At 42.1% G+C, this 27,340-nt stretch overlaps 1 protein-coding gene across 3 annotated transcripts in view; it reads left to right on the top strand.

The window, feature by feature from the left end:
* LOC116949329 (contactin-4-like) overlaps window positions 1-6,161 on the top strand; it is a 99,526-nt gene extending 93,365 nt beyond the window's left edge. For all 3 annotated transcript variants that reach the window (XM_032966501.2, XM_032966499.2, XM_032966497.2), the window contains 4 exons: window positions 1,488-1,674; window positions 2,917-3,029; window positions 3,830-3,998; window positions 4,492-6,161. In XM_032966501.2, coding sequence (XP_032822392.1) covers window positions 1,488-1,674; window positions 2,917-3,029; window positions 3,830-3,998; window positions 4,492-4,601 — 579 coding nt within the window. In that variant the 3' untranslated portion in view covers window positions 4,602-6,161. The remainder of the gene's footprint in view (window positions 1-1,487; window positions 1,675-2,916; window positions 3,030-3,829; window positions 3,999-4,491) is intronic.
* Window positions 6,162-27,340: the final 21,179 nt, after the last annotated feature.

Genomic DNA, 27,340 nt, shown 5'->3' with positions numbered 1-27,340 from the left:
GATTCTTCTGGTAATCCACGGGTGCCATGGATTAATCACGTGACAAAAGTGAAGACAAAAGCTCGTCGCGTGAACCATTCTGCTTTCGCGCAATTAATCCCATGGAAGATGCCGTGCGTTTACAAATTCATGTTATACTGTAGCGATTTGCAAAGCATGTAATAGTATACTCTTTGGTTCTTTCAGTAAAATATATTAAATCACGACGTTTCGGGCGCAAAACAAACGCTTGTGCTGCGCCCGAAACGTCGTGATTTAATTTATTTTATTTAATACCCACGTGACTTTACCGAAAGAAACCAAAGAGTATGGATCCCTGCAGTCCACGACTAACTTCAAATCTAGATTCATGTAATAGCATGCTCCTCAAATTGTCCGTGTTATCTTGCAGCGTGTAAGGGAGGGACAGTGCAACACAATCCATCGTTCTGTACTTTCCCGCTTTTCGCAACCCACACTGACCAGCGTCGTGAAGTATGGTTAAAAAACAATGTCCCACAGCCAGCATCCAGCAGTGAATAGACACACCCGCAGTACATGATGTTCACATGCACATTTCATTGGGTGATCAGCGGCGTAAATCTTTGCACACTGTACTGTGAACCTTGCAACCCGAGTTTGATTTCTGGCTGTGTAATTTTTTGTTTTAAATTTGCTTCAATGTCAATATCTGCCCCATCTCAAAATTACAGAAAGAGTAACCACTAGTGCTGAAGTGATAACAGCAATATATCATTCTTTTGATACTAGATCCGTGACAAACATATCACCCGTTTTGCAAAAATATTGTGCTTGTTGGCATTCATTAAATTGTACCTAAATAGTAAAAGTGTTGACAAAATGTTTCTGAAATAACAATGACTCAAGTTCATAGTAATAATTAACAACGTTCAGTGAAATAGCTATTACCCGTTACATTTATGTTTTATAAAACCTTTTTCAGAGCAATTATATTTCGTTCAATCGTGGCGGGGCCATGTTGAGCGAAATGTAGCTAAAGTTACTTAACGTAATGTTTGCTTGCGCTAAGAGCACTGCAAATCACAACAAAAACAATAGAATGAAAATGTGAAATACAATTATGCATGTATGTACGTTGAACTTATTTTGCACGCTACATAACCAAATGTGCTAATTGGAGATGCGGTAGAAGGACAACAAACTAAACACAAAAACTGTCCTAAACAAATGAGCTTTCAACAGCAGCTTTCCTCCTCTTTCCTCCTGATGACGATCGCTTGTGTTGTGATCGAAACGTCGTCGTTTTTTGTTATTTTATTTGAACCATCAACGTGACGTTACCGAAAGACCCACAGAATACGAATTCTTTGCGGTCACGAGAGCTTTAAGTCAAGATTTAAATAATACATTAGTTTTCAATTTACATTACACAGTTGAAACTATATCGCAGCAACTGCAGAAACTATGTACGGGTTGCAAATCATAATTTTAAATTGACGCACGATGCTGTGACATCTGTCTCTCAGATTGTGTACTGGAAAAAGTTTGAGGGAGAGCTGACGGCCGAGAGTGCACGGACAGATGGCCTGGAATCTAGCGCGGTGCTCCAAAGTCTCACGGGCAGCACCGATTACCAGCTGGTCGTGAAGGCATACAACAGCGGAGGCACGGGACCACCCAGTCACATCGCCCAGCTCGTCACCAAGAAGCCTCGTAAGTGTTACCACCCTAAAAAAATAATTTATCGCAACAATTTTGACCCAGGGCAGCCTCACGGAGCCTCCTAACAATCTTCCGGTGGGTGAGTCAATTTCGAGGGTCACCATTGTTGTCGAGAAAAGCAAGCGATGCATTTTTTTTACACGGTACAGTATTCCCTCGCTATTCGCGAACTTTCATAACCGCTATTTTGACTTTCTGTGAATCGCGTCTGAAACTCTACACGACTGTATCGAGAGAGAAAGAGAAAGAAAGTGATGAGAGAGAAAGTGATGAGATTCAAAGGTGTATTATGATCATTTTCATAAATTTAGTAGCTTATTGCCATGTTTGTTTAAGGTAATTCTTTTTTAAAAAAAAAATGCTATTCACGAGCATCTCCGGAACATATTCCTTGCGAATAGCAAGGGGATACTATACGGTAAAACACTGAAGTGAAGTAAAGTATGTGAATAGAAACTGTCGGTGTGGGTCGCCTGTTTGGACGATTGGCTTGCCACGTGAACATTTTTACTGAGCGTTATCACACGTTGCGTTGAATGAAATGGCTGTTGACAAACCGTGCTGGTAAAAACAAAAACAAAAATTCGCCACTAAAATCGCGATAACTGCAGAACCTTGTGGTGTGTGTGTAAGAACGTGGCATCGCATTGAAATTCACAGTGGAAAAAGTTTGGAGCCGTGGACTGATGCCCATGGCCAGAGCTTCTCATATGTTCTGGTTGGCTAATGCTGATAAAGTGTTCTGGCCAGCAGACATGACAATTATCATATCGGACTGTTGCAGGTGGGGCTTTTTCGTTATTTTTAATGAGAGCAAATCCTCCAGCCTCCTTGTGCAACAAGGGAGACTGAATTTCATACCAGCGTTCACTGCTCACGGCTCTGTGGATGGATTTTGGTTTTGATCATTAAAGTTCCACTGTGATCATCGAGATTATAATCATTGAGGGTGCATCCTGTGGTGTGCTGGATTTGTTCTGTAAATGTTTGCGACGGGCCATGTGATTTGCACCACTACGGCGCTTTCTTCGCTGTGACCGCGGTGTAGTGCATCGTCAGTATGTCTTGAAAAATGTTCTGCTTCGTGAATTATAAATTACAATGTCGAATTTTGGAGATCGTTGGATTTATATGTTCAACTTGTGTGCGGACTATCTGTGGTTTTTATCTTTTTTTTAACCACTCATCTGACGCTAGCTAGTCATTAAACAGTGTATCTGTTGTTTTTGTTAGCACCTAGCAAACCTCCAAAAAATATCGACTTGAAGCAGGATGGCACCAAGGTTACATTACACTGGGACCCGGTAATTGCCATGGAGAATGAATCTGCTGTCACTGGATACAAGGTAAATTGCATTCAAATTATTATTTGTTTGAGTAATTTATTTTGCTCGGCCATGCTCAGAGGGCTTGGATATAAAAATAATGAAAACACTGACAGTTTTAAAGCATCTTATCTGACAAGTTTCAAATATGTAATTAACAATAGCGAACACTGCCACATAGTCCTTCCTGTTCGTGCACCAAATAGTGTTCGCATAAGCAAATACTCGCATCATCTTCTTCATGCATTGGGAGCGAGAAAAATAAAACGTTTATGTCGCATGCATTGTTCGCCTCTTTTTTTTTTCTTTGAGAAAATGTTGTGTTTTTCTTCGATAATTGTAACCGTAATCATCGGGGTTTATTCATTATTCATGAATGAAAAGGTTAATTGCATTTCTTCCACCAATGTCGTGCATGCAAATACACAAAGTCACGCTACGGTACTTACGAAAATAAAATGTATTTTGTTTAAAAGAAATATAGTTTGTTACATTGCACATTTAGAAGTGAGCCAAGTGCCTTTTTGCTATCATCCATTAAAATAGGTAAAGTTTGTACATTACATGATTCTGAATCAGAGGACATTTCCACTACAGCATTTTCAATTCTGGCAATCGCCTGATGAAGTCGGTTGTCACTACCAGCGAAAATGTCGTGCCCAATTGTTAAATGTGTGCGAATTACTCTTCGACACACTCCGCATTCTCGAGCAATAACAACGAGGGTGCACGATGCACAATTGCACTGCACTCACGTGATCTGACCCAAAATCAACTGTGAATAATCAGTATCGTTTGTTTGCCGTTCTCGCACTACACAGGTGTCCTACGTGTCACTGGACAGAGGCACCGACAAAGCGATCATAACCAATGGCACTGGTGTGGAGGTGGTGCTGCCCGATGGGGGAGTGTATTCATTCGAAGTGCAGGCTCAGAGCGACGGAGGCTTGGGGGCCTCGAGCTCACAAATGAAGATACCCGACAGAACAGGCAAAGCGTTACTTTTAAACTACAGCACGTTAAAGCGCGTGTTTTAAAATGAAAAAAAAATAAGCAACCTTCGCCTTAACCACCGACACCCCAAAAATGGCTTTTATTCACCAAAGATCAATAATGTATGGTGATATTCTTAGCTCTTTCGGTAAAGTCACGTTGAAGGGAAACAATAAAATAATAAAATATATAATAATATTTCTTATATAATATTTCTTGTAATATTTCTTATATAATATTTCTTATATATTTTATTATTTTATTGTTTCCCTTCAACGTGACTTTACCGAAAGAGCTAAGAATATGAATTACTGCAGTTGCGAAAGCTTTAAATCAAAATGTAATGTATGGTGATATTGTCCGCTTTATAAGCTTTCACCTACTGACGTTAATTGTAATATACTTCTAATTTTTTTTTTATAATTCTGCTGCTGCATAATTTGATTGAGAATGTGTTTTCCCTCTTTCATTTATTGTCCTGGTTTTGCAGGGCTGAAGTTGGGAAGAGGACGTAACAATTCAGCAGGAATTGACGTGTGGAGTGTATGGGGCCTCATTTCACTGGGAGTGCTTGCCACTGGGAGGAATGGACTTTTATGAGGATGGGAAATTATGGAGAGTTTCAAGAATTAAAACTGCACTGAACTGCTAATGCTTATGTGGTCCTTGAATTTGAAATAAAGAATCACAGGTACAAAATGGTAAATTAAACATCGTGTTCAATTAACGTGTTTTATATGTACTCACTGTTTATTTCGAAAAGGTACGTGCATTGTATTGGGATTTCACTGCAGAATTCTACTTTAAATTCACCACTGCTCCCTTATTTCACAATTTTCTGTAATGCATTGAAATAATGGCTTTAATTACAAAATCACTTGTAGAAGTCTTCATTTTCTTGACAATGTATTTTGCTGAAGAGAAATACGAATGGGGAAGCAACATGTAAAATAAAGACGTCAATTTTGTTTTGAAACTCGAGGAAGAAAACAAAATGAAGGGACACTTTTCTACGATCACATTTTTCTGAAAGTTGTCAAGTAATGTTTGCTTGCTTTGATTATGTAAAGTTGTATATTACTTTTCACGCTTAAGTGAATTGACAATGCCCACTTTCCTCTGGGACTGCATCCTTACCAACGTTTCTCAAACATACAATGCAAGAAAGCACGAATCATCGTAGAATATCGTAGTGTTAAAGCACATGATATTTACCCATGTGTTACTCATTTCGTTCTATTGATGCAACCCAATGTGATCTGCACCCATATTGCTGAGAAAAATGGCATATGAACCTCATGGCGGTACCTCGGGTGGGTACCATAGTACCCCGGCTCTCGCATCATGTCCGTGATGCAGTCATTTTGAGTCTGTTGATGGTGGGCGATGCGGCAATCGACTCATCTCGACGAGCTGTACACGATGCACTGCGGTGCGTACGAGCGTTCAGGGTTTCGGCGCAATCGTCCTCGCTGAGTTTCGACATCGCGGAGTATAGCACTGATTTCGGATTGAGTGGTAACCCCAGTCGTGGAGTTAAGTAACACCCCTGGAAAAAAAATAGTGTCCCAGATATTAAAATATTTAATTGCCTCGGCCATTTTGTATTATTTGGTACCCTGTGGTACCGCTATAAGGATCATTTGGTTTTAACAAAGCCATTACAAAATATCATTGAAAGATGTATTGTTGTGGGAGTTGAATATTACTTTTGTTTAGTTCTTATAATGAACTTAATCTCCAAACTGAACACAGGGAAAAATAAATAAACTCACTCGTGCTATTTTGCGGTCAACACACAGGCAAATTAGTTCTGATGTTATTTTTGAGTTTTCCCCGCCAGTGTACCTCATAAGTCTTGTAAATTCTATCATTCCAAGGTGGAGAAAATCAGATTTCAGGAACAGGATATGTCTTAGCAGTAGCGGGAGCAGGCGTGTTCCGTAATGCACTGCGTTCATGGTAAATTAAGTGCGTTGCTTATTTAGTGATATTTAACAGACATTTTGTATCATGGTTATTTCATGTATTTTGGGAATGAAATATCAAGCGGTACTGTAGTTTGAACTGTTATTTACGATTCCTTGTTTTTTATTTCTAATTTTTTGGAATGTATTATACTAGCTGTGATGTTCTTCAATATAAAATCCTGACATTGTACGTGGCTGCATTGCCTTCGTTTGCACCTTCAACACGAACATGCCTTGACATGGTGGTGGCCACACTCACTGGGGGGTGGGGGGGAGAGACCTGAGCTTCCCTGACGTGAAATCCAAGCGTCTCCAACCGGTCACATTCATTCGTTTTCTAAGGGATGTCACCTATAAGGCAAAGGCGCAGCTCATCATTTGCTCGCTCGCACCACTGCTGACGGAAGTTCCTCCACAAGAGGGAGTTCTTATCGCGCCACTCTATAGGATATGTTGCCCTGCTCTGCTATGCCGGCCAGGCTTCTTGGAAGAGGTTTAAGTCCCCACACTTTACCCCATCACACGCGACCTTCCGATCTAATAACTGCGGTGCACCCGTATATACTGCTCGGTGGACATAGGCAAAGTTGTGAATGTGTGTGTCTGTTCAAAGTGTTAAGCGTACTTCCCGACATGCAACAAACTTGAAATTTGCCATGTGGGTACGTTCCAGACTGTACACCATGCAAGAATTATAAAAATACACTTTTGTATATATATTTTTAGCGGGGGGGGGGGGGGGGAGCTCAATAATGCTTATTTTTTTGCACGGCAAGTGAGCTGTGACGTCAAATCTGTCACGTGACCCACGCACGTGGAAGCGTAACGCATTGTAGTGTAGCGGTGAGCGCGCCGCGCTACGAACCCGGCGACCCGAGTTCGATTCCCGCTCACTGCCACCACCTGTGACGATTATTTTTACCGGTCCTGGGCCTCCCCTAGGTCGACTCAGCATCAAACGAGTAACTGCTCTGCTGTGTGAACATCGCCACTGGGGAGACAAAGGCGGCGGGCGTGGTGACGCCAAGTCCCGGGCGAAGCCGGGTAGTACAGCTAGTACTTCATAGAATTTACTACCGCGTCCGGGAGATGATTCAAAACGGCAACCTCTGAATCGCCAGTCCAGTATGCTAACCATTCCACTGCAGCGGCATCCCCCCCATACATTGTGTACATTTCTTACGAATCCATGCGGAGGTTACATCAAGCGCTGCCGCCGCACACTCTCCACTCGCTCAAGTAAACACAGGTACGCCCTGCTCGCTTACCTGGTGCACAATATGCGTCCCTGATCCAGTGCGGGAATTTCAATCGCAGCGATGGGAGAAGTGGAGGCTTTAATGGTGGATGCATGGTCGTCCACTCTCGAACCTCTACGGAATCCTTTTGAATGAAGACTACATCTTGCGCGTGAATTCCATATGAGAGTCACTATTTGTCGATTGCTTTGTGCTATTGTACGACTGAATGCAGCGATTTTGTATAATCAGTGGGAATGGAACGTCCTGCCGAGCGCCAATTTTTTTTTATTTATATAGGTAAACCTGCATTGCACTATTTTTCACAAACCTGCCATTATGAACTCTATATATACACAGGGTATATATACCGTCACGCATGTCAACAGGTTTCTACATTAGACTTTGTTTTGGTTATGATTATGTTGATGCTGATTATTTAAATTTGCAATGCTGAACAGTGATTATCACCGAGTGATTGATCTCTACATTTTAAATACTCTTTTGGCAGCCAAGGAATGTAAGACCTTTGGGAGATGGAGCGATGAAATCAGATCGTGTGCAGGTGGTGCCAGGTGAATTGTTGCATCACAGGATGTTGAGAAGTAGTGGTGGCCTGGGGGAAGCCTTCATCCAGCAGTGGCTTGATCACGGCTCATGATGATGGTAAAGACTTCATTAAATTCAAATTGCTCTTGTAATGGGTTTAAGCATTGAGTCACCATGATTATAATGACGATGACGTAACTGTTTTATAATTTTGCACAATGTAGCAATTTGACCCTGTGCATATTCAAACACCGTTATTCCTGCAATGATGGAGAAAAGTCCGTAATTGATTAACATTGATAATTATCACGTGTTCAATTCAACATTTTATGCAAATCAGTGGTGCTTATTACAATCGTGATATGTGGTGAATTGCAGCACCTCTGCGTGTGAATAAGGGGTCTCAGACGCGGTCCTGCGATATCACCTTCCACGGGATGTTGTCTACATAGGGAGATGCATCGCTCTGCAAATGGGTTTATCTTACTCTCATGACACGGCACCGATAGCAAACATTGAAAAAGTGTAAACAACAAGACAAAAAGATGAATCTCTTCTTCTTTGGTTATTTCGATAAAGTCACGTAGAATGAGAATAAAATAATCAATTGATAAAATAAAATAAAAAGTGAGAATATTATTGGGTTATTTTATTTTATCAATGTATTATTTTATTCTCATTCTAAGTGACTTTACCGAAATAACCAAAGAAGATGAATCCTTGCAGTCACGAAAGCTTTAAATCGAGATGAATCTCTTTCCAAGACTTTCATCACACTTCCTGTCCATGGCAAAGTTTCACAGCGACCACCTCATCTCACACTTAAAGATCCGCGACTTGCCCGTGGAGAAGGCAGCGCAGCGATGGATCCTTGCATCTATTTGCGTGGAGCACCTGATGTTCTGGTTTCCTCCCACATGCCAAACCGCCATAAGTGGAATAGGCCAAACCTCCCAATTGCAAGACCCTTTTGAAAGTCTTGAGAAGCATTGAGGATTTTTTTTTGTTGGGGAAGGGGCGGGGGGTTGTCTAGAGGACGCCATATGCTCAATCATCTTTATGATTTAAGAAGATTAAAATCCGCCCATTGTGACCTCATTCCTGTCCATCCCTTGAAAAATAAAATCTTCCGTCTCGATTAAGGAAACAGGGGGCTCACCAACCAAAACATAATTATTGAGACACGTTTGGGAGCAGAGGTCCTGTCGAGCTGTCAGCAACTCCCTTTATCCGTGCAGTATTGCCAGCCAAATATACTTCATTTTCACAGACCACTCAAGCCTCTTCCTTGATTAAAGAAACCTCCACTTCTGGCATTTAATCCACGCGTCCTCACGGGAACTTATGAGCAGTGCTTGGCCATTCCAGGAACGTTCCAGTCGCGACTTCCCACAGCTCGACCCCACTGATCCATCAGGGGTTCCATGAGTTTGTCCTCTCCCCTGCATCCCCCTGCCAACTGCCCCCACTGACCCAACACCTCCCATCCTTCTGCAACCAAAGGAATACACTTATATATAAAACATTTTTGTCATGTTTAACGCATACCTGGGTTACAGCACGATACAATTTGGATTTGTAAAGCGTATATATATACGGCCACGTCTCAATACACTGTACAGATACAGAATGTTTAACTTATTTCACACAATGCAGCGCCAAACGTGCAAATCGGATTTTGTGGAGAGAGTCGCGGGCCTAGGTAAAGGGGAAGGTTTTTTGAGCCTGCACTTGAACAAGGACAGGGGAGTTGACAGCACGGATGACTGGGGGAAGGGAGTTCCAGACCATGGGGGAAGCAGACGAGAATGAACGACCGACCACGGAGTGAAGGTTGATTTTTGGAAAATGAATGTTAATATCTCTGCAAAAAGGTAAATCTGCAGCGATGCATTTACTTGTTCATGCCACTGATGGTGGAAGAGCCTCTACTAGAGGGAAGTCTAGAGAGCTCCTCTAACGGGAATATGGCCTACTCTTACACGCTATTCATAAGTCTTGGAATAGTTGGCAGTACCCACACTTTACCTCACCACACACGAGCCGATCGACAAACGGTGGCATACCCATGTGTACTGCTGCGTGGACATAGGCACCGGAGCAGAGTTTTAAGAAACTTTCTCCATTTCTTCAACTGTCATGCCGGAAGATCGAATCGCAACGGGATCCTCTGGATTGCAACAGCTATATGCCAACCATTACACCACGGCAACATTCTAAAATCTCTGTACAGTAGATGTGTAGAAAAACATGTATCTGTAATCCAGTTTCTTACGCGTCCATTCCGGTGACCCCTGACCACTGGATCCTGCCTAGGTAGGCGACAGAGGTCACTTGTAGGACTCAGAAAGTCAGACGAGCCCACCCGAGGAGGGCCCCAAAGGTGTGCGTTCTGTGGGTTAACTCGTCGGTCATGCCCGAGTGAGATTCTCAAATGAACCAGGTCACCTCACCAAGGATCCCCTTTCGCCATGCTCGTATTGGGGCAACGAGATGCACAGCCAGTGACACTGGCATACATGTGTAGTGGAGTAGGAAGGTGCGTCGTGCAAACAGTGTGATTGCACGGTAACAAAGACGGTACGGCTTATGTTGGGTCAGCCTGTTGTGAAGGCAAAGGCATTACGGGTCACGTTGGGTCAGCCTGTAGCGAAGGCAAATACTGTACAGGTTATGTTAGGGCAATTAAGCTGGGGGGAGCCAAGGACGGCTGTGATTGGCTGGTGTTGTCGTCAAGGCTGGAGTGGCGTCTTGCAGTCTGGCGAGGTAACAGGTGCAGAGGGCACGCGGAGCGCCGTTGGGACGCGGGTTAATTAATTGGGGTGTAATGAGAGCGTGGATAAATTGGGGAGTCGGGAATTGGAGAGGGAGTTGGAGTTGGGAGCTGGACGAGGCAAGACGTGGAGCAGCGTAGGAGAGGAGAGTTTGGAGACAGAGTTTGGAGACAGAGTTTGGAAACAGAGTGTGGAGCGGAGCTGAAGAAGAGAAGCAGCTAGCAGTAGAGAGAGCGTAACGATAGCGGAGCTGAAGAAGAGGAGTAGCTCGCAGTGGAGAGAGCATAGTGACGGTGATAGTGGAGAGCGGAGATGAAGAAGTTAGCGGTGGAGTAAGCGAAGTGATAGTTGGGAGTGGAGAGACGAAGGTGGCGAGCGAGTCGAGTGAGGCACGGCGAGCGAGCCGTGGCGACCAGGATACCGTGGAATGTGGAGGACATGCTGAGAGTTGGAAATAAAGCGGTGTTCGAAGAAGGACAGAAGTTGTCCGAGTGAAATCGAACATTACACATGCAAAGCAGAACATCTCAAATAATTTATGACGTGAATTTTTCAAGTTGACTTTTGAATTTATGCACAGTATGCATTTTCCTCAGAGGCTTGCACAGTCGTGGAATATATGTTTTTAATGGTATGTGTAAAGGCCTCGTATGGTATAATGAAGTCAGCGATTTCGTTGCTCAATCAAGCATTGTTGATGTGCCCATCTCCCGTTTACAGTCCAGAGCCAGCGGTGGAAATTCCAAAATTCCTATGACGGGGACTTCACAAAGTATTCCTCATTTTCTATGAAAGAGGTTTTTTTTTTTTAGTTCTATCGCGTAAATATAAATGTCTTTAAACACACTACCACCCGACACAACCAATTAGTAAGGTTTGCCACGTATTATCGCCTAATGATGCCAGTTGTAATTACTGGCGAAACGTCGTACTCGAATTGTAAATGTTGTGGGTTTACTCTCCAAAACTCCGGTGTGCTGTACTAGTAACAAAATGGCACGTTGTATTTACGCGACAAACCTTACTAATTGGCTGTGTACTTATATTTACGCAATCTAACCCAACCCCCACCCCCTCTATTATGGATAATATTGGTCGCGAAAGCCTACGTGTTAAACTATTCCTCATTGTATTTACCCTGCAGGGACAATGGGGATAGTCAAACCCTGACCAGGATTTGAATTTGCGCCCTCGTGATTGCGTGTTGCTTGCCCTACTGCTGAGCTACCTGGCATATTTCAGGTCTCATTGTAGGTGAAACAGGAAAAACATGCTCAGAATAGTTACTCCGTCGCATTTTAATTCCGAAGTTAGATGTTCCCAAATGTTATCGCCTCACATTGTAGTAATCACGATAACGTAATCTCGCTGGAAATATTCTGTCAGAATTCAATTCCGTTTAACTTCCCTCAGTCATTTTAATCAAATATAATCGCGAAGTGTGTTGTACTCTCTGAGAATATGCTGAATACAGAGGCGCTAAACGTATGTTGACATATCACAGGGTTAACATGATAGCTTTTGTTTGGATCGGCATTGGTATTACATAACAATTATATTTAATTCTAGATTTGACGCTTTCGTAACTGCAAGGATTCATACTCTTTGTTTTTTTCGGTAAAGTCACGTAGGTAAAATAAAATAAATTAAAACAACTAAATAAAATCACGACGTTTCGGAGGCAACACAAGCTTCCGTCTTCAGGTGGAAACCGTCACAGCAAAATTGTTGCTGTATACAACAATTTGCTGTATACAACAATAATTTAGTTTTCATTTATTTTATTTTACCTACCTGACTTTACCGATAAAAACCAAAGAGTAATTATATTTAACACGTGTGAACCGCCGTGTCAAGGTCCAGGATACTTCTAATTAGACACTGCATGAAGAATTGCAGGTAATTTTAACACAGGCACAAACCAACCACAAATGAACCTTGGTTTAAGGCGCACGCTGTGAAATGCAAGCGTGAGCAATGAGGGCGGTTTGGCTGTGTGCGAATATTAATTCAACAAGGGAAGAAAAAAAACATCGTGCACACGTATGGGTTCTGCAAACGCTTTCCAACGTGCGTTTGTCCTTGTGAGTATTTAAATAGTGATCATAATGGTAGCGCCTGTGCCGTCTCATCATGGTCCATGTGCCATGATGAGACGTTGGGGCACGGATAGCGGTTCAACCAGGGAGAGCGCACAGGGAACTAATTTTGTTTCAATTTATCTGGTTTCTCGAGGGTTACGTTCCCAATGACAACACCACTTTATACTAAAGTTTTGTCCATATTGGATCATTATTTTAAAAGAGTTAACATGCCCCTCCTTCACGGACAAATGGACAAGACGGACAGCAGTGAACGCTTTCAACCATTGTTGGAAAGCATTAAAATATCCTCATGTTACTTTTGAAGAGGCGAGTCTCTGGCAAGTTCATCATCTTATGCATGTTCAGTTCAATGCTATGCTTTTCAGCAAGAGCACAGTGCCTAAGCATGCATACATACAGTCAGATGAGCAAGCATGTAAACATAATTCGCTGTATATTCTTGATTCTTTCGGTAAAGTCACGTAGAAGGGAAATAATAAAAATAAAACAATACAATTCTCACGACTTTTCGATTGCAACACAAGCAACCATCATCAGGTGTGAAAACACCGAAAGAACCAAGCGTATGAATCCCTGCAGTCACGAAAGCTTTAAATCGAAATATAATTCGCTGTACTCTCTATTCGTGACCTGGGAGAGTAAAATGAAAGCGAAATAGAGGTCAGAGGGCAGAGGAAGATGGATAATTGACGATTAAAGGAGAACAAAAAGAAGGGGACATGGGGTGTCCAGTCAGTGGCGAGATGTTAACTCCCTTGCCTAGTATGCAGGAGGCGATTGGTTCAATCCCGACCCTGACGCCTGGATATTTGGAGTTTGCATGTTCTTCTCGTGGTCTCGTGGATTTTTCTCCGGTTCCTCTGGTTTTTCCCTCCCCATTTAGAACCATGCGTTTAGAATGTTTGGCAGGAATACATTTCACATGATAAGCCACTTCGTTGAGCTATCATTTGTGGCCAAGTTGCTTCTGAAAAAGAGCTATATAGCTAAGTGGGCATTATCTTGTGAAATGAAAAAAAAATCTCTTTTTAGTTTATAATCACACAATGTGTGATCAAGGGGAAGTTGAATGCTGGCTTTAGGCACATGGTCAGCGGTGGATTTGCTTAGCTGCCCTGCACAAAACTCTGCCACCTGGAAATGTGCTCATGTAGAGGTCACCGTTTGGCAAAGGACAATTCGTCGCTGCAGTCACTGATGCATGGGAAATTTTCATTGAGCAGGCAATGATGCAGAGGCACTCCATCACGTTGCCCGAGCATTCGGGACAGTTGTGTGATGTTAACACGCGGATCCGCGTAATGAATTGCGTAACAGATGTTTAACTCCCATAGCGCTAATGTTTAGATGATTTAAAATGCATTGTTAATGCTGTAACACATTAAACTCTATATATTTTGACAGTGTTAATGGTGGGCTTCAATAAAATACACTTTTGTGTTCCCGTTTTGTAAGATGCATCGTGTTAGAATGATTAATAATGATTATTGTTATTATTGATGTTTCAAAATGTGTTGCGAGTCCCACAAGACCACGCAAACTATCAATCTGAATGAGTGACGGAAGACTCCCAAAGTGTTACGTATGTTTATTTATCCGGGGAGCAACACTGAGTAGAGTCATCTAATTTAAAGGGCATGGAGTCACCTTCCTATCCATGCATTCTGCAAAAGAAACAAAAATGCGGCGTATTAAAAGCGTTTAGCATAGAAAAAAAGTGCACACACTATTGCACGAAAAAAATAAATTATGCCCTTCATTGTTTTTTTCTCTCTTACAAATGACGCTTCGTTTATTGGTCCGCATTATCATGCAATGCATTGTGTTTTGATTATGTAACACTTAGCGTTATCAGCGGCCATCTCCTATCCTCTGGTGAATGAAGGCCATCTCTCATCATTTCACTATCCAGGTTCTACACACAAGCTGAGCCGATTTTAATTGCCACATCTTCCCAGCCAACATCCTATTATCCGCGTTCACTCCTTTGACTGCTATTCTCTCATCACTCTTGACCATCGGCCACCATTATTTCGAGCTGTGTGTCCTGCCCAAGCCCACTTGTGTTTATTTACCAGTCAAGATCAAGCCTCAAACGTGTTCTCTAATCCATTCGTTCCTCTTTTCCGTCTCAGTGAATTTTCAAACATATATCTTGCTATATTTTGCTGACCTTTTGGCAATTTGATGTCATTTTATTTCATCCATGTAATAACCACGTATACATGGGCTGATCAAAAGCTCTCTTCTTTAGACATATTGGTATGTTGCTCTTCATTATCAAGATGCGTGACCATTGTAAAGCTGAATAGAAAAACTCGTGATGTGCTACTGTTGTGCCTATGGTCCACATCATCCATGAATTGATGTGCAAAGAATATTCGGTTAATTTTACAAGAGAAACCAACTTGATTTAACATGGTATAGGACACTTACAAATCAAAAGTTTCGTGCATCCCAAAGTTACTTATTGCGGTGCGATTTTTTAAAAATCATATATAAAAGAGACATGCTTATGGGGTCAATCACACTGCATGATGCATAGTCATTCACCATGGACATCCATAAGCCATCTATTGTAGACGGCCAATTAAAGAAAAGTAGCCATGTCTCTCCCTATTATGTAAGAGGAAATTGGTTCGTTAGGCCTAGCAATGTATATTCTTATGGGCAAAACAAAACTTCAAGGCATTCGGAAAATCAATGACAATACTCTTTGGTTCTCTCGGTAAAGTCACGTAGGTATAAAATAAAATAAATCACGACGTTTCGGGCACAACACAAGCGTCCATCATCAGGTGGGAAAGCATGGTCAGACCATGCTTAAAAAAAAAAAAAACAGTCTGCCTCATCACGAAAGCTTCAAATCAAGATTCAACGACAATGCTTGCAGTCTTTCAATGAAGGCAAAATTACTTTTTTTTTAAACACACGAGCAGTAAAGCTCTGGAGTGCGACGCAATGACACTGCAGTGCCATCACCATTGCGAGACCAAAGTCACGGCCTTCCCACATTTGTATATCCAGGTGAGGGCTTTCAGAGGGGTGCATCGACCCTGTGGATCCGCCACTGATCCCAGCATGCTATTGCAAGTTAAGTGCTTTAATTTAGTTGTGAGAGTCAGCCCGAAGTGAGGTGTGTGTATATGTCGGTACATTTTCTTTGGCAAAATAAACTGTAGACCCGCGAGATATCGTTTGGTTTGCACATTGCGCTGTTTTGTGAGTAAGAAAACAAATGTAGGTCATTCCAAATTATCCTCACTTTCACATCATCGTATTCGTACATTTTTCAATTGCCCTCAAAACCTGAATGAGTATTGCGGAAATTATATTTTAATAGATTCGCTACGTTCTCGGGTACAAACCGTTTTTTTTTCGGAAGCAGTGGGTGCATTCTGGATGATGTGCTTAAAAGCAAGCGCCACTCTGAAGCTCAGAGAGGCACTAAGCGAGGAGGGGTGCATAAAGAGGAGCATCTGCGTTGTCACATAGCATCGCTGCATATGTTGCAAATCCCTACTCTACAGGTACAGCACACCCAAAGCTTGACGCAAAGCATCTTTCAAACACACATAATCCCACTCCACCCACCCGTTTCTTCTCCCCTTACACACCAACCTCACTCTGTCCCTCAATCCCCTAGTCCCAGCCAGCTGCCTTCTTTACGAAAGCTGCAAGCTTTGTGAATACCTCGCACAGCAAAGCGCCGAAAGATCAGTCGATTGTATACCGCAGCCATTAGAGACCTTTGCCAGCATGTCCGATTTGTTGCCCTTGTTTGCCAGGCGAATTATATAATTACACTTATAACAAGTGGAATTATATATAATTCCACTTGTTATAAGTGGAATTATATATAATTACACAAGTTTGTCAAGGGAGTTCTCGCCACACGGACGCGCCAACGTTACCTTAAAAATGCAGACGTTTATTCCGAGGCCCATGTTTAATTGTTTGCAGAATTGCGAGTGCAGTACACTATTTATGAGAGAGAGAGAGAAAAAAAAATTGGCAGACTGATCAAAAGACGACTGGCGCCTGGCGTTGACATTTTGTCAGTTTTTCTGTGTTCGCTGTCCATCATCGTGTGGAAGCATTGATTTTGGAGGCACTTGGGGAGCATGGGAAGGATTTTTCGCATTGAAAGTTTCCTCGCTAGTGTGGGGAATAATTTTCTTCCCCCCAGGCATCACACAACAGCGCTGCCATCTCGACCCGTGATGGCGCGGCTCCATTTTTAGCGTAGCTGTGTACAATGTAATCATTAGACCACCGGTTCCATGGCAACGTTGCCTGCCTGCAAATGGGGCTCCGATAACCGTGAGTTTATTTTTAAGGTGATATTGATGTTGCGTGAATGACAACACGTTGCGTGCACTTACAGTGAGCAGTTACCGTTGCATGTTACTTATCGGCATGGTCAGCATCAGTCATTCACGTTCCACCCCTGGAAGCAGGCTTCCCCACGTTGTCGCCGAAATCCCATAGTCCTGTTTACGCCACCATCCATCTCATGCCTGCTCCAGAACTGATCCCACGGTTCCATCTCCAAGATTTGATAAACCATTTCAGGTCTTAATTGATTGTTCACGCTTACAGTGGCTTTCAGACAGCATACATTAATTTTTCGTCTCCCCCCTCCTCTTTTCAGAACATAGATGGACTAGTCCTTCTAAATTAACTGCCAAATCGCTGCGCGTGGCGCTGACGTTTTTTATAAATAAATAAACCGTTTAAAAATAAATTAATTAATGCTAACCGACACACCTGATGACGACCGTTTGTGTTATGGTCGAAACGTCGTGAGAATTTTTATTGTTTTATATATATTATTATTTTATTGTTTCCCTTCAACGTGACTTTACCGAAAGAGCTAAGAATATGTTCTCCCCAATTTGGCTGCACAATCCCTCAGAAGTCTTTGCCGACCAGCGATCTTCCCATCTAGTCATGGTACGTCACTGCCCAAGCGTGATGATGTGTTCCTCTTTCTGTCCCTCGGTGTAATTCCAAGCATGCGCATCTCCATGCTTACCAAATGCACGCTTTTTAAACATTTTGTAAAAAATTTGTTGTCATGGCACATGTGTCTGACCTCTGTTCACCCGGCAGTGCAACTGCTGACACCGCAGTTAGTCGATCGGCTGGTCCTGTGTGGCGGGGTAAAGTGTGGGTACACCCGCTTCTTCAAAATCATGTGACCAGCGTGAAAGAGTAGATCAAATACCCTCCGGAAAAAAGAAAAAAATAACTCATCTCTAGAGCTTCCCCGAGTGTACACATTATTTACCTTTTTACCTTTTTTTAGTCTGATCTGACCTTCACGACAATTGCAAGCATGCGCGTGCTTCTGAACATTTCTTTCTAGGGAACTGGTATGTGTGGATCATTGAGATCACTATCATCTCTCTGACATCCATATAATTAGTGCTACTTATTGTTATACTTGTTTATCCAGGAAAGCCTTACTCGTTCTCACGACTGTTTTTTTTCGGGAGGGTCCTGCCAAGTTTTTTTCAGGAGGGTGGGGGGGCAATTATGCTATGCACGGTATATAAAAGTTTAGTAATTTGCAGTTAATATTTCAAATTTGGCAATTTGGACCATCACACCGGCAGGCAATGGATTACTCTTGAAAATGAGGGTACTGAATCTTTAACGTCCACTGTGAAGCAGAAGGCATGTAGTATTTTTTGTACGGTTTAATACACCCGTGGTATTATTAGGCCGATCACTTGATTTGAACCACGAACCTCTGCAACACGTGATGGATGCGCTACCGCTAGGCCAGGTTACGGCCCGGCGAACACTGCAGTGGGATGGTCACCTTGCCCAGTTTAAATATCATTATAGTGTGTGCAAATGGAGTAAAACTCATCAGAACGTTATCCAAACATTTTAAAATCCCTTGGGTGCGCAAGACCTAGCATGCATCGGGGTGGAATGTGAGGGCATTCGGAACACAGTGTGCTGCACAATTCAAAAGCTTTCGGCAGCATTATTCATGCAGCTGTTTGTGTGTTGAGCAGTTAACTCCGCGAAGCTGGGCAGGGACACGAGGCTTTGTGTAGAGCAATGCGAAGAGGCATTTTCCATTTGTGCATATTGAAGGGAAATTTTCCCCGTGCGGGAAAAAAAAAAGATGTTGAAATGTGCGATTAGCAAAATGTGAAATCGTTCAAGCAGTGTGTAGAAATGTTGTATATAAACAAATAATCTTAAACTGCACGTTTTTCCCTGCTGTATAATTACAATGCCCACGTGCTATATAACATGCAGTGCGTTCAGGTGTTTTCTGAAATATTAGCACTGTGCCATAATCCACAATGGTCAACTAATAAAAAAGTTCACTCGGAGTAGCAATACGTTATTTAATTTTGTTATTTTCCCACGAATGCTGCGATACGTCCCACATACTTTATTCAAGAGAGGTAGTGAAATGTGGATGTTTGGCCATCACCAAGTACGTTGTACGATTTTAATTTGTGTGCTATGGGAGGAAACCAGAACACGTATGTGACAATATGGGGAGAACATACAAATTCCAAACACAAAATCTACGGGACTCTTTTTTGAAAGTATCAAGGTGATGAAAATAGAAGAGGCTTTACCCTTTCTGCCAAGGTTGTTAAATCACCAAATCTTCTTCCTTCGTGTGGCTGATGTAGATGCCGAGCAACAACCACAATTTCACATTCAGGTGGTCAAGCACAGATAACTGCGTCGGGAGTAGTGGAGCGTGATCGCTGTGATGTCTCCTTCGTATTTGTGGATCGGGCATTACGTCGTTATTCGTTGTACAGTCTGTGCTTGATGATCGTAGTCACACGCTCGAGAGTTTTTTTTTTAAATTATTATTTCCATTTATGCAGCAGGTATCCACATCTGCCATGGTTTGTGTGGTCGCGGTTTGGAATGGACCGTGAGCTTCGTGGAAGATCAAACCCAGGGATGATGAATAGGAATATTCATATACTGATAATGAAGAGAAAGATCCACATACTGTTATAAATAGCTAATAATAGAATGGATGGTACGGCACGTTTCACTCACTACAATTGCTATTACAATGGGTGTTTTATATTCCCCTGTGGTTTGAAAGTTGTCATGATGTATGTAGAAAGAACTCATGCACAGTGTAGCTTATTTCATTTCATGCAGAGTTTAGGCTCCCACAGAGTTCTCAGTGGGCGCCGTGGTGTAACGAGCATACGTTGGAATGATCTTACACGGGGGAGTGAGAGAAGACGGCACTCCTGCAAATGTTTTAACAGAATTTCGCCACCACGACACCTCGCCCGGCTATGATATTGCGTTCTACCACCGTAATACCTATAACCAGCGCAATACTATTTTTCCAAGGATATACTTTTTTTGAGCAGAAAATAAGACCACACTATTTTGACCACGAAAAATAAAACAAGGTCATTTAATGTAATTGTTTATTTTTCTATTTTTGTAAATAATGAATGAGTGATTTTTGGTACATAGTGACTTAAGCACTGTACGAAACATACATTTGTTTAATTCAAGATATACTCGCAATGCGTGCCATGAGGTTACTGCCTAAACTATCCCTGTACTCGAAAGATGATAGCCTCTAATGCATACACACATAACTCAGCCCCTTCCCTATCCCAGGTGTTTATTCACGACCAAAACTTGTCTTAGATGTTCAACTGCAGTTAAGTGCATTGTGCCAAGAATAAAAACTTGTATGATTTTCTCTAGTTCGCTATTAATGCCCCAAACACCTGGAATTCCATCGCTTCAAAAATTTCCAATTTTACTCTTCAATCTAAATCACAATTTGATGCAAACCTGTTGATTATTTATAATAACATCAATTGCAGACGCTAAGGACAGGCACCTGCAAGCCTTGTGGTTCTTCATGTGTGGCGATTGTTACATGTGATGTTTTATTCCTATATTTTAAAATTACAACTCGTATTTCTCACGTAAAAAAAAGGTTGGTCACAGAGTGAACACTTGTGGAGCTGAAACGTAACTCGCCTTTTTTACGTGGGAGTCAATGGGAACACGAGGGTCGTGTAACTCGCGTTTAGTGAAACGCGCCTGCATTCATTTCTTCATAAGCCTTTGACAATTAGGACCACATTTCGTGAGCCACGATAATTGCGCACAGGATATTAAACTAGCAACGCATCCCTTGGCTGCTGCTCTGAATGTGGCATGCCATTACACCGTGCAGCCAAAACAAAATCAAAGTCAGGAAATCTGCAGGAAGTCCTAAACATGTAAGCCCTGAGATGTTCCCACCCCAAGCGCGGCGTGTAGCCTGACGGAGTTTCTCCGCACGCTTAATTGAGTCCCTGCGCAGCCCAAGCATCTGTCGCTTGAGCCGCTGGATGGCTGTAAGAACCCGTTAGGATGAGGCTCCTGATGTGCTCCACACGGACTCTGCAAATAAAGCGATCCCAGACAGCCGCAAGCGCCGGTGCCTGTGAGACCGTGACGGGAGGCAGTGTTAAGTCTGAGCAAACATGCCAAATAGTCGCCTGCAAACGCAACTCAGCTATTGCATTTCTGTAACCACAGTGCCCACGCTAGCGCGCCCTGCTTCAGGTTGACAGTGTTTCACACAATCGCTTGGCACCTGATCTTTTAAAGTCACGAAGTATGTTGAGTTGTACGTACTGTAACAATCCATTTCTGTTGCATTTGCTTTTTGTTTCTTTAAAAAAAAACCGTGTAAAATGTAAAATGGAGAACTGGGAGCCTGAGTTAATTCCCATCCACATATACGATTATTGTCAAGTTATATATATATCATGGCGAAGCATGGTCAAACAACGTCTATGACCTACACAGCTTGTGGAGACCACCATTCCCCAGCGTAGCAGCGAATGTGAATCGTTATTTTACATTATATATTTACTTAAACTTACAACAAACACGTTTTATGTTTAATTTAGCTTTCGCAATGGAGGCGTTCGTATCTATTTTCATCACTTCCGAGTGGCTTGACGCTGATTGTGGCCATCGATGACTCACACTCCGAAGGTGTCTGAGCCTAAAATTAATTCCCTGGCATCGCAAGCGCCGGTTGAGTTGGAATGTGTGCCGAGCTTGGCCTATGGGAAGAGAAAACGTAAAATGTGTTTCCTCTTCTGGTTACCCCTTCTCAAAGAATGTCGGATTTTGTGTAGACTATGGGAGGGTGAGATTGTGCCGCACGATCACGAGGCCTGCCCTCGTCTCTGCCCTTCTGAGCGTAATACCGTCGGTCACAACAATTGCACGCTGCCATACAAAGGATGCACGCGGTCGGTTTGACTCCCGTCACCTCGGCTAAAGAAACAAGTGTACTCGAAGAGCACCTGCACTCCTTGTACGCTATTGATTTCTTTATGCTGTCCATTAGCGAACTGTTTGGTGCCACGTGCCCGCGATACAGACCACGGCTGATCGTGGAGAAATGAATCTACGTTGATGTTGGGAGACATTCACCTGTAAGGGTGGGCCCGGTTGGGGAGTGTCGGGGGGGGGGGGGGGTTGTCAGGTGACTCTAGGAGCTGCCAGAGATGAGCAAGCATCTAAATTGCATGTAATTTGAATGTGTAATTTAATTGCATTTGTAATGTGTTCAGAGCAATGAACTGGCCCTGCAGATATCACAGATTTCAGTTAAGGCAGCCGCCCATGATTAAACTGCGTTCTCAAGTATAGTGAGTTGATGGTCTCAGTCCAGCCACCAATTACTGCGCTAAACACTTGTTACATGAAATAAGCATTTCGTTTAGATAAATTCTGCCATGTGAATAAAACATACATTTGTTTAACCGTCACACAACAATCTAATAGCAGAGTGCTTTGGAAAGTGCACGCCGTACTGTTTGAAGGACAAAACAGCCAGGTCATGCATTTTTAGGGTTAATGTGAAAGCATATCTTCTCTGACAGATGTAATCAAATTCACATGCAATGGCATTTGCATATCTGTGTCTGTTTATCTGTTTAATGTTCCTGAAACTGAACGTGTACTGTAATCAGTCTAAAAAAATAATTAGCCGAGTAGATTTTCGCTCAAGGGAAATTATTTAATGCTGATTTATGTTTGTGTAATATTTTGATTCCCCGTGTAACAACGTAGTTGTTTTATGACTGTTTTCTATTGGCTTTTATGCTGCCTACATTGTATTTTTTTGTCATGTTGGTGACTCAGATCACTCTTGCAAATGGGTTCTCACCTGGTGAAACAAACACACACTTTGACTTGAAACTCGAACTTCTCCGTGAGGTTTCGCAATGGATGCTTAATTGCACGAAGATGACAATGAATAGAGAAAAAACGTACAATAAATTGGGGGGGGGGGGGGGAAGAAAAACACCTTCGTATATATGTATGTAAACTTTTAAAAGTGAATGGCCTAACATCATGAGCAGCCCTTCCTTCCTGAAGGAGGATGTTTAAAGACCCATTGAGATTTCCTTGGCCAATTTATTTTGCATATTCAACATACTTTAGTTCGGGTTGCCTGGGCTCTCTGACCAAATGAGTCCCAGCTGCTGCTATTAGCGCTGCCCTTATGCATAACTCTATATTAATATAAAACTAAAATAACACACCCAATGTCTCACCTTCTGCTGAACCTTTTTGCTTTAACATCAGAGCTCAAGAACTATCTTAGGGGATATAGTCGATAGCATTATTTTGTTAGATCACAGGAGGAGAGAAGCAGGACTGGTCGGCTACATCAGCAATCAGCTGTTCTTGCGGCTGATTGTTAGGGATATAATGGCAGGGAATGTATGACAGGCACTTAATTGAGGTCACGTCACCGGGTAGATGATGTCACACCTCGGTGTCGGGTTATACAACCTGAATGACATAATGTAATACATGTACTGACATAAATTAACTTCATATATTGAACGTGTGTTTTTTTTATTAATGTGGTTTTTGCATGTTTCTGTGTTACGGTCAGAGCGCACACAGTGGCAATACAACTATAGCATATTGTTATCTTAGACGATACACACATATATTTTTGTCTTTGTTCCAACCCATCGGTGTCACATCACAAAACGAATACTCAATCCGGGAATCTTATTATTTTTCACGGAACTGCTTTTGAAAATCGAATCGAAGAGCCCTTTTCATCTTTCTGCGATGGGGGTGGGCGCATTTTTCCACACACTTTGCTATGATATTAGTGACTTGTCGTATTACGGTCAAAATCAATATTTGAGTCCTCAAAAATGGAAGTTAACCGGCTTCATAGAACCAGATTTAATCGCTGGCGGCTGAAACCCTGAATTTGAACCGAGCCGTGATGCCAAGATATAACGCCACGTGGAGACACAGAAGGGAGTTAATTCTTTTGTTTGTTTCTACCTATAATGTAAAGCTCTACGGCAATGCATAATGAGGCGCAAGAGTAACTCTCACTTTTTACATATTCATACACACTATGCACAATCCAAATTGTTTTTTTTTTTTTTAACGTAGAATTAGCATAACACCATATTCCCGCACATCGTGTGCTGTGTGTGTGTAAGAACTCGTGCGCACATCGAGTGGAGTGCTGCTTCTTCAATAATTAATCAAATATTCCTTTATGAAGGTCCCTGATTTACACCGCTGCCATATGGTTGCGCTACGTATGCTCTGCAACATCGCAGTACTCGATGACGGGAAAATATTCCAACAGAGTTGCCATTCTCGTCACACCACGAGGCAGCCCTGCCGAAATATCCACCTATAGCTGATGGGTTTACGATGTAAATATTCAAGGCACATCTGACAGAATATCTGATTAGAAGCATTCGCTTTTGTTTTACTTCATAGTTGGTTGACTGCACAAGCTTTACAATTAAAGCACACTCTAATCCATCTGCGAAATGGGACCACTCCTGATAGGTTTCTGTATATCTGAGTTTATTTTTTTATTGCAATCTGGCAGGGGGAACACATCCCATCGCAAAGTGCTGCATTTGTATCGTGCACAACATTGATTTTTTTTCTGCTTAAAATAAACAATATTAAGTTAGCTGTGTTTAAAAAGAAAGTTCATGCCATTTCTGTTGTCGTAGTGAACTCTCATTTACACTTGAGTTTGCAGTCGTTTATATATATACGTACACCGTATACTACTGCTTAGGTTTTCACCTATGGGTGTAAATTATTGAACCGTGTGCTGAATAACGGGCAGTACAACCCCAATAATATATTTTGGAGCTATGTTTGGAAAATTGTATTGTATGTAATTATATTGCATTTAATTTTAAAGTTCAGTATTTTCCATACCACCACATTTGTCTTAGGCCATAACTATATCATCATAACTATATCATCATAACTATATCATCATAATGAACTGCATGAGAAAGTGAGAGCCCCATTGAGATTATTCCATAAAAAGGGAGACATGGGTTGAAAATTACGGTACAAGTTACCAGGAAATACGACCACAAAAATCAACAAGTCATTTAAAGAAGCAACGATTGAAATAATACGTGCATCTATGTGCTTTCGAAAACGTTAAAACGATAAAATGTTGTAGATTCTCCATAGTCACATGACTCCAACCTACCAAATGGCCTCACACGGCACTCAGGTTGTCAAATGTGGGTGTTTTTTTAACTGAAGTTTGAGAGGGTTAAATTCATATCTGAAAGCAGAACATTTCCCCACATTGTTAGTAAATAAAATATCCCCATATTGTGGAATATATTGGCCTCAACTATTTAACTGAGTCTGTGTATCTTAGCGTGCATTGGGGTAAATTACAATAACGGTTATTATAATGCCGCTTTTGTTACCCATGAAAGCCTGACTGATTTTTTTGTATATTTTTCAGGATCCTGCATTATAGGATGCAATTCCATTCAAGAGCGTTTGATATGTTAGAGGAAAAGAGAGCCCCTTAGACAAATCCCTTACATACGAGAGGGGGGCACGCAAAGCTCTATATATTGTGGATGGATTCAAGAATGCATCGCTGTACTGCCATGGCCTGACCACCTCTGCCTGAACCTACAAGACATTGCTTAATATTCACAGGCAGTCGCCCACCCATAATCTAACTAGGTTCAGTTTAACACCTAGTAGGCTTTCGCGAGCAATACCATCCATAATAGAGGGGTTTTTTTGGGGTTAGATAGCGTTAATATATAAATGTATCGTTAAAACCCGCCACCACCCGACACAGCCAACTAGTAAGGGTTGTCACGTAAACAGAACGTGGCCAATTCGTCACTAGCACAGCACACCGGGGTGTTGGAGAGCCAAGCCACAACATTTACAATCTGCTTGGCTTGTTTAGCTCTGATGAGATAGCATACAGTCAGCGGTTTTTTTGTCACAAGCAAACACTGAGATTGAAAACGTCTTAATATTTTGACAGGGAAAATACAACTGTGTTTTCCAATATTGCTTTCTCTATGGCTGTTTCTATTTTAACGCACCACATGGCTTATATTATTGTTTTGTAATTAATTAAGAGCACTTGTTTTAATGCGAAAGTTCTGCAAAGTCCAATCAGGTTTTTTGTTATTTTGACATTAGCAAAATACATAGGATTGTTCCCTTACTGAACCTTGCTCTAGTTCACTGTGATGTAGTTCCACTTGTGTTTAAACTACATAATTTATTTTCCAATTGCATTTTGTTTAAAACTATGTCCATTGAGGTCAGGGCTTTCGATAAAAAAGTAATAAAACCAATGTCTTTTAAATGAACATGGCCACATTATCACGGCACACATTGAACAATTGGAGGGACATTTAGAAAAAAATATACGATTGCATCTCCATCCAAACCAGCCTTTTGAAAACACAGCTCTGGCGTTCGTAAATTAGTCAACAGAGAGAACACAAACACCCCGTGCCTGCATCAAGTCCAATTCGCATGAAGAGCAACGGAACGTATGATCTATTCTCTGTATGTGTGTGTGCTGGCTGCTATGATTGCGAATGGATAAACACATGTCGCGTACTCATTTCTCTCAAAGCGTGCGGTGATATTCCTTTGTTTCAATACGAGGACTATAGGCTGATGGATATGGCAATCTGCCTGCACATGACTGATCTGAGTGTATGCACAGTATGTTATACATATATATTCAAAACAAAGACAAATATTCCGCGTGTAGCCTTATAGACTGTTGCGTGAAGTGCTGTGAGTGAGCACCTACGAAGGCCGGCGTGGCCACGAGGAGATGGTGTGTCTACCACCATATCCGCCCTTATCTCCCCAGTGCTGATGTTAACACACCGCATCAGGCATTCATCTAAGGCTGAGTCGACCTATGGGAGGCCCAGGAATGATTGAGATATTGCCGATAATAGCCGTGGCCGAGAATCGTCTCTGATCTGCAGGTTCGTAGCACAGCACATGATTATAATCACTGCGTCACTGATTGCCCACGCATCTTTTTAACTAATCTTTAAACATTTTCTTTTCATCATGTAAAGCCCACTGAGCTATATAGCTCTTTTTCAGAAGCTACCTGGACACAAATAATCGCTCAACTTATTGGCTTATCGCGTGGAAATGTATAGCAGCCAAATACCGTGAACGCATGTTTCTAAGTGTGGAGGGAAAAAAAAACGAGAAAAATCCACGCGACCACGGGGAGAACATGCAAACTCCAAATATACAGGTGTCAGGTTCGGGATCGAACCAAGCACCTCCTGTATACCAGGTGAGTTAGTTGACATCTCACGTGTGTGCACT

This window comes from Petromyzon marinus, chromosome 36, assembly GCF_048934315.1.
Source record: "Petromyzon marinus isolate PM22_M1 ecotype Great Lakes invasive population chromosome 36, UKy_Petmar_22M1.pri1.0, whole genome shotgun sequence".
NCBI lineage: Eukaryota > Metazoa > Chordata > Hyperoartia > Petromyzontiformes > Petromyzontidae > Petromyzon > Petromyzon marinus.
The sequence above is the reverse complement of the archived record's forward strand: the minus strand, read 5'-3'. Positions and strand labels throughout refer to the sequence as shown.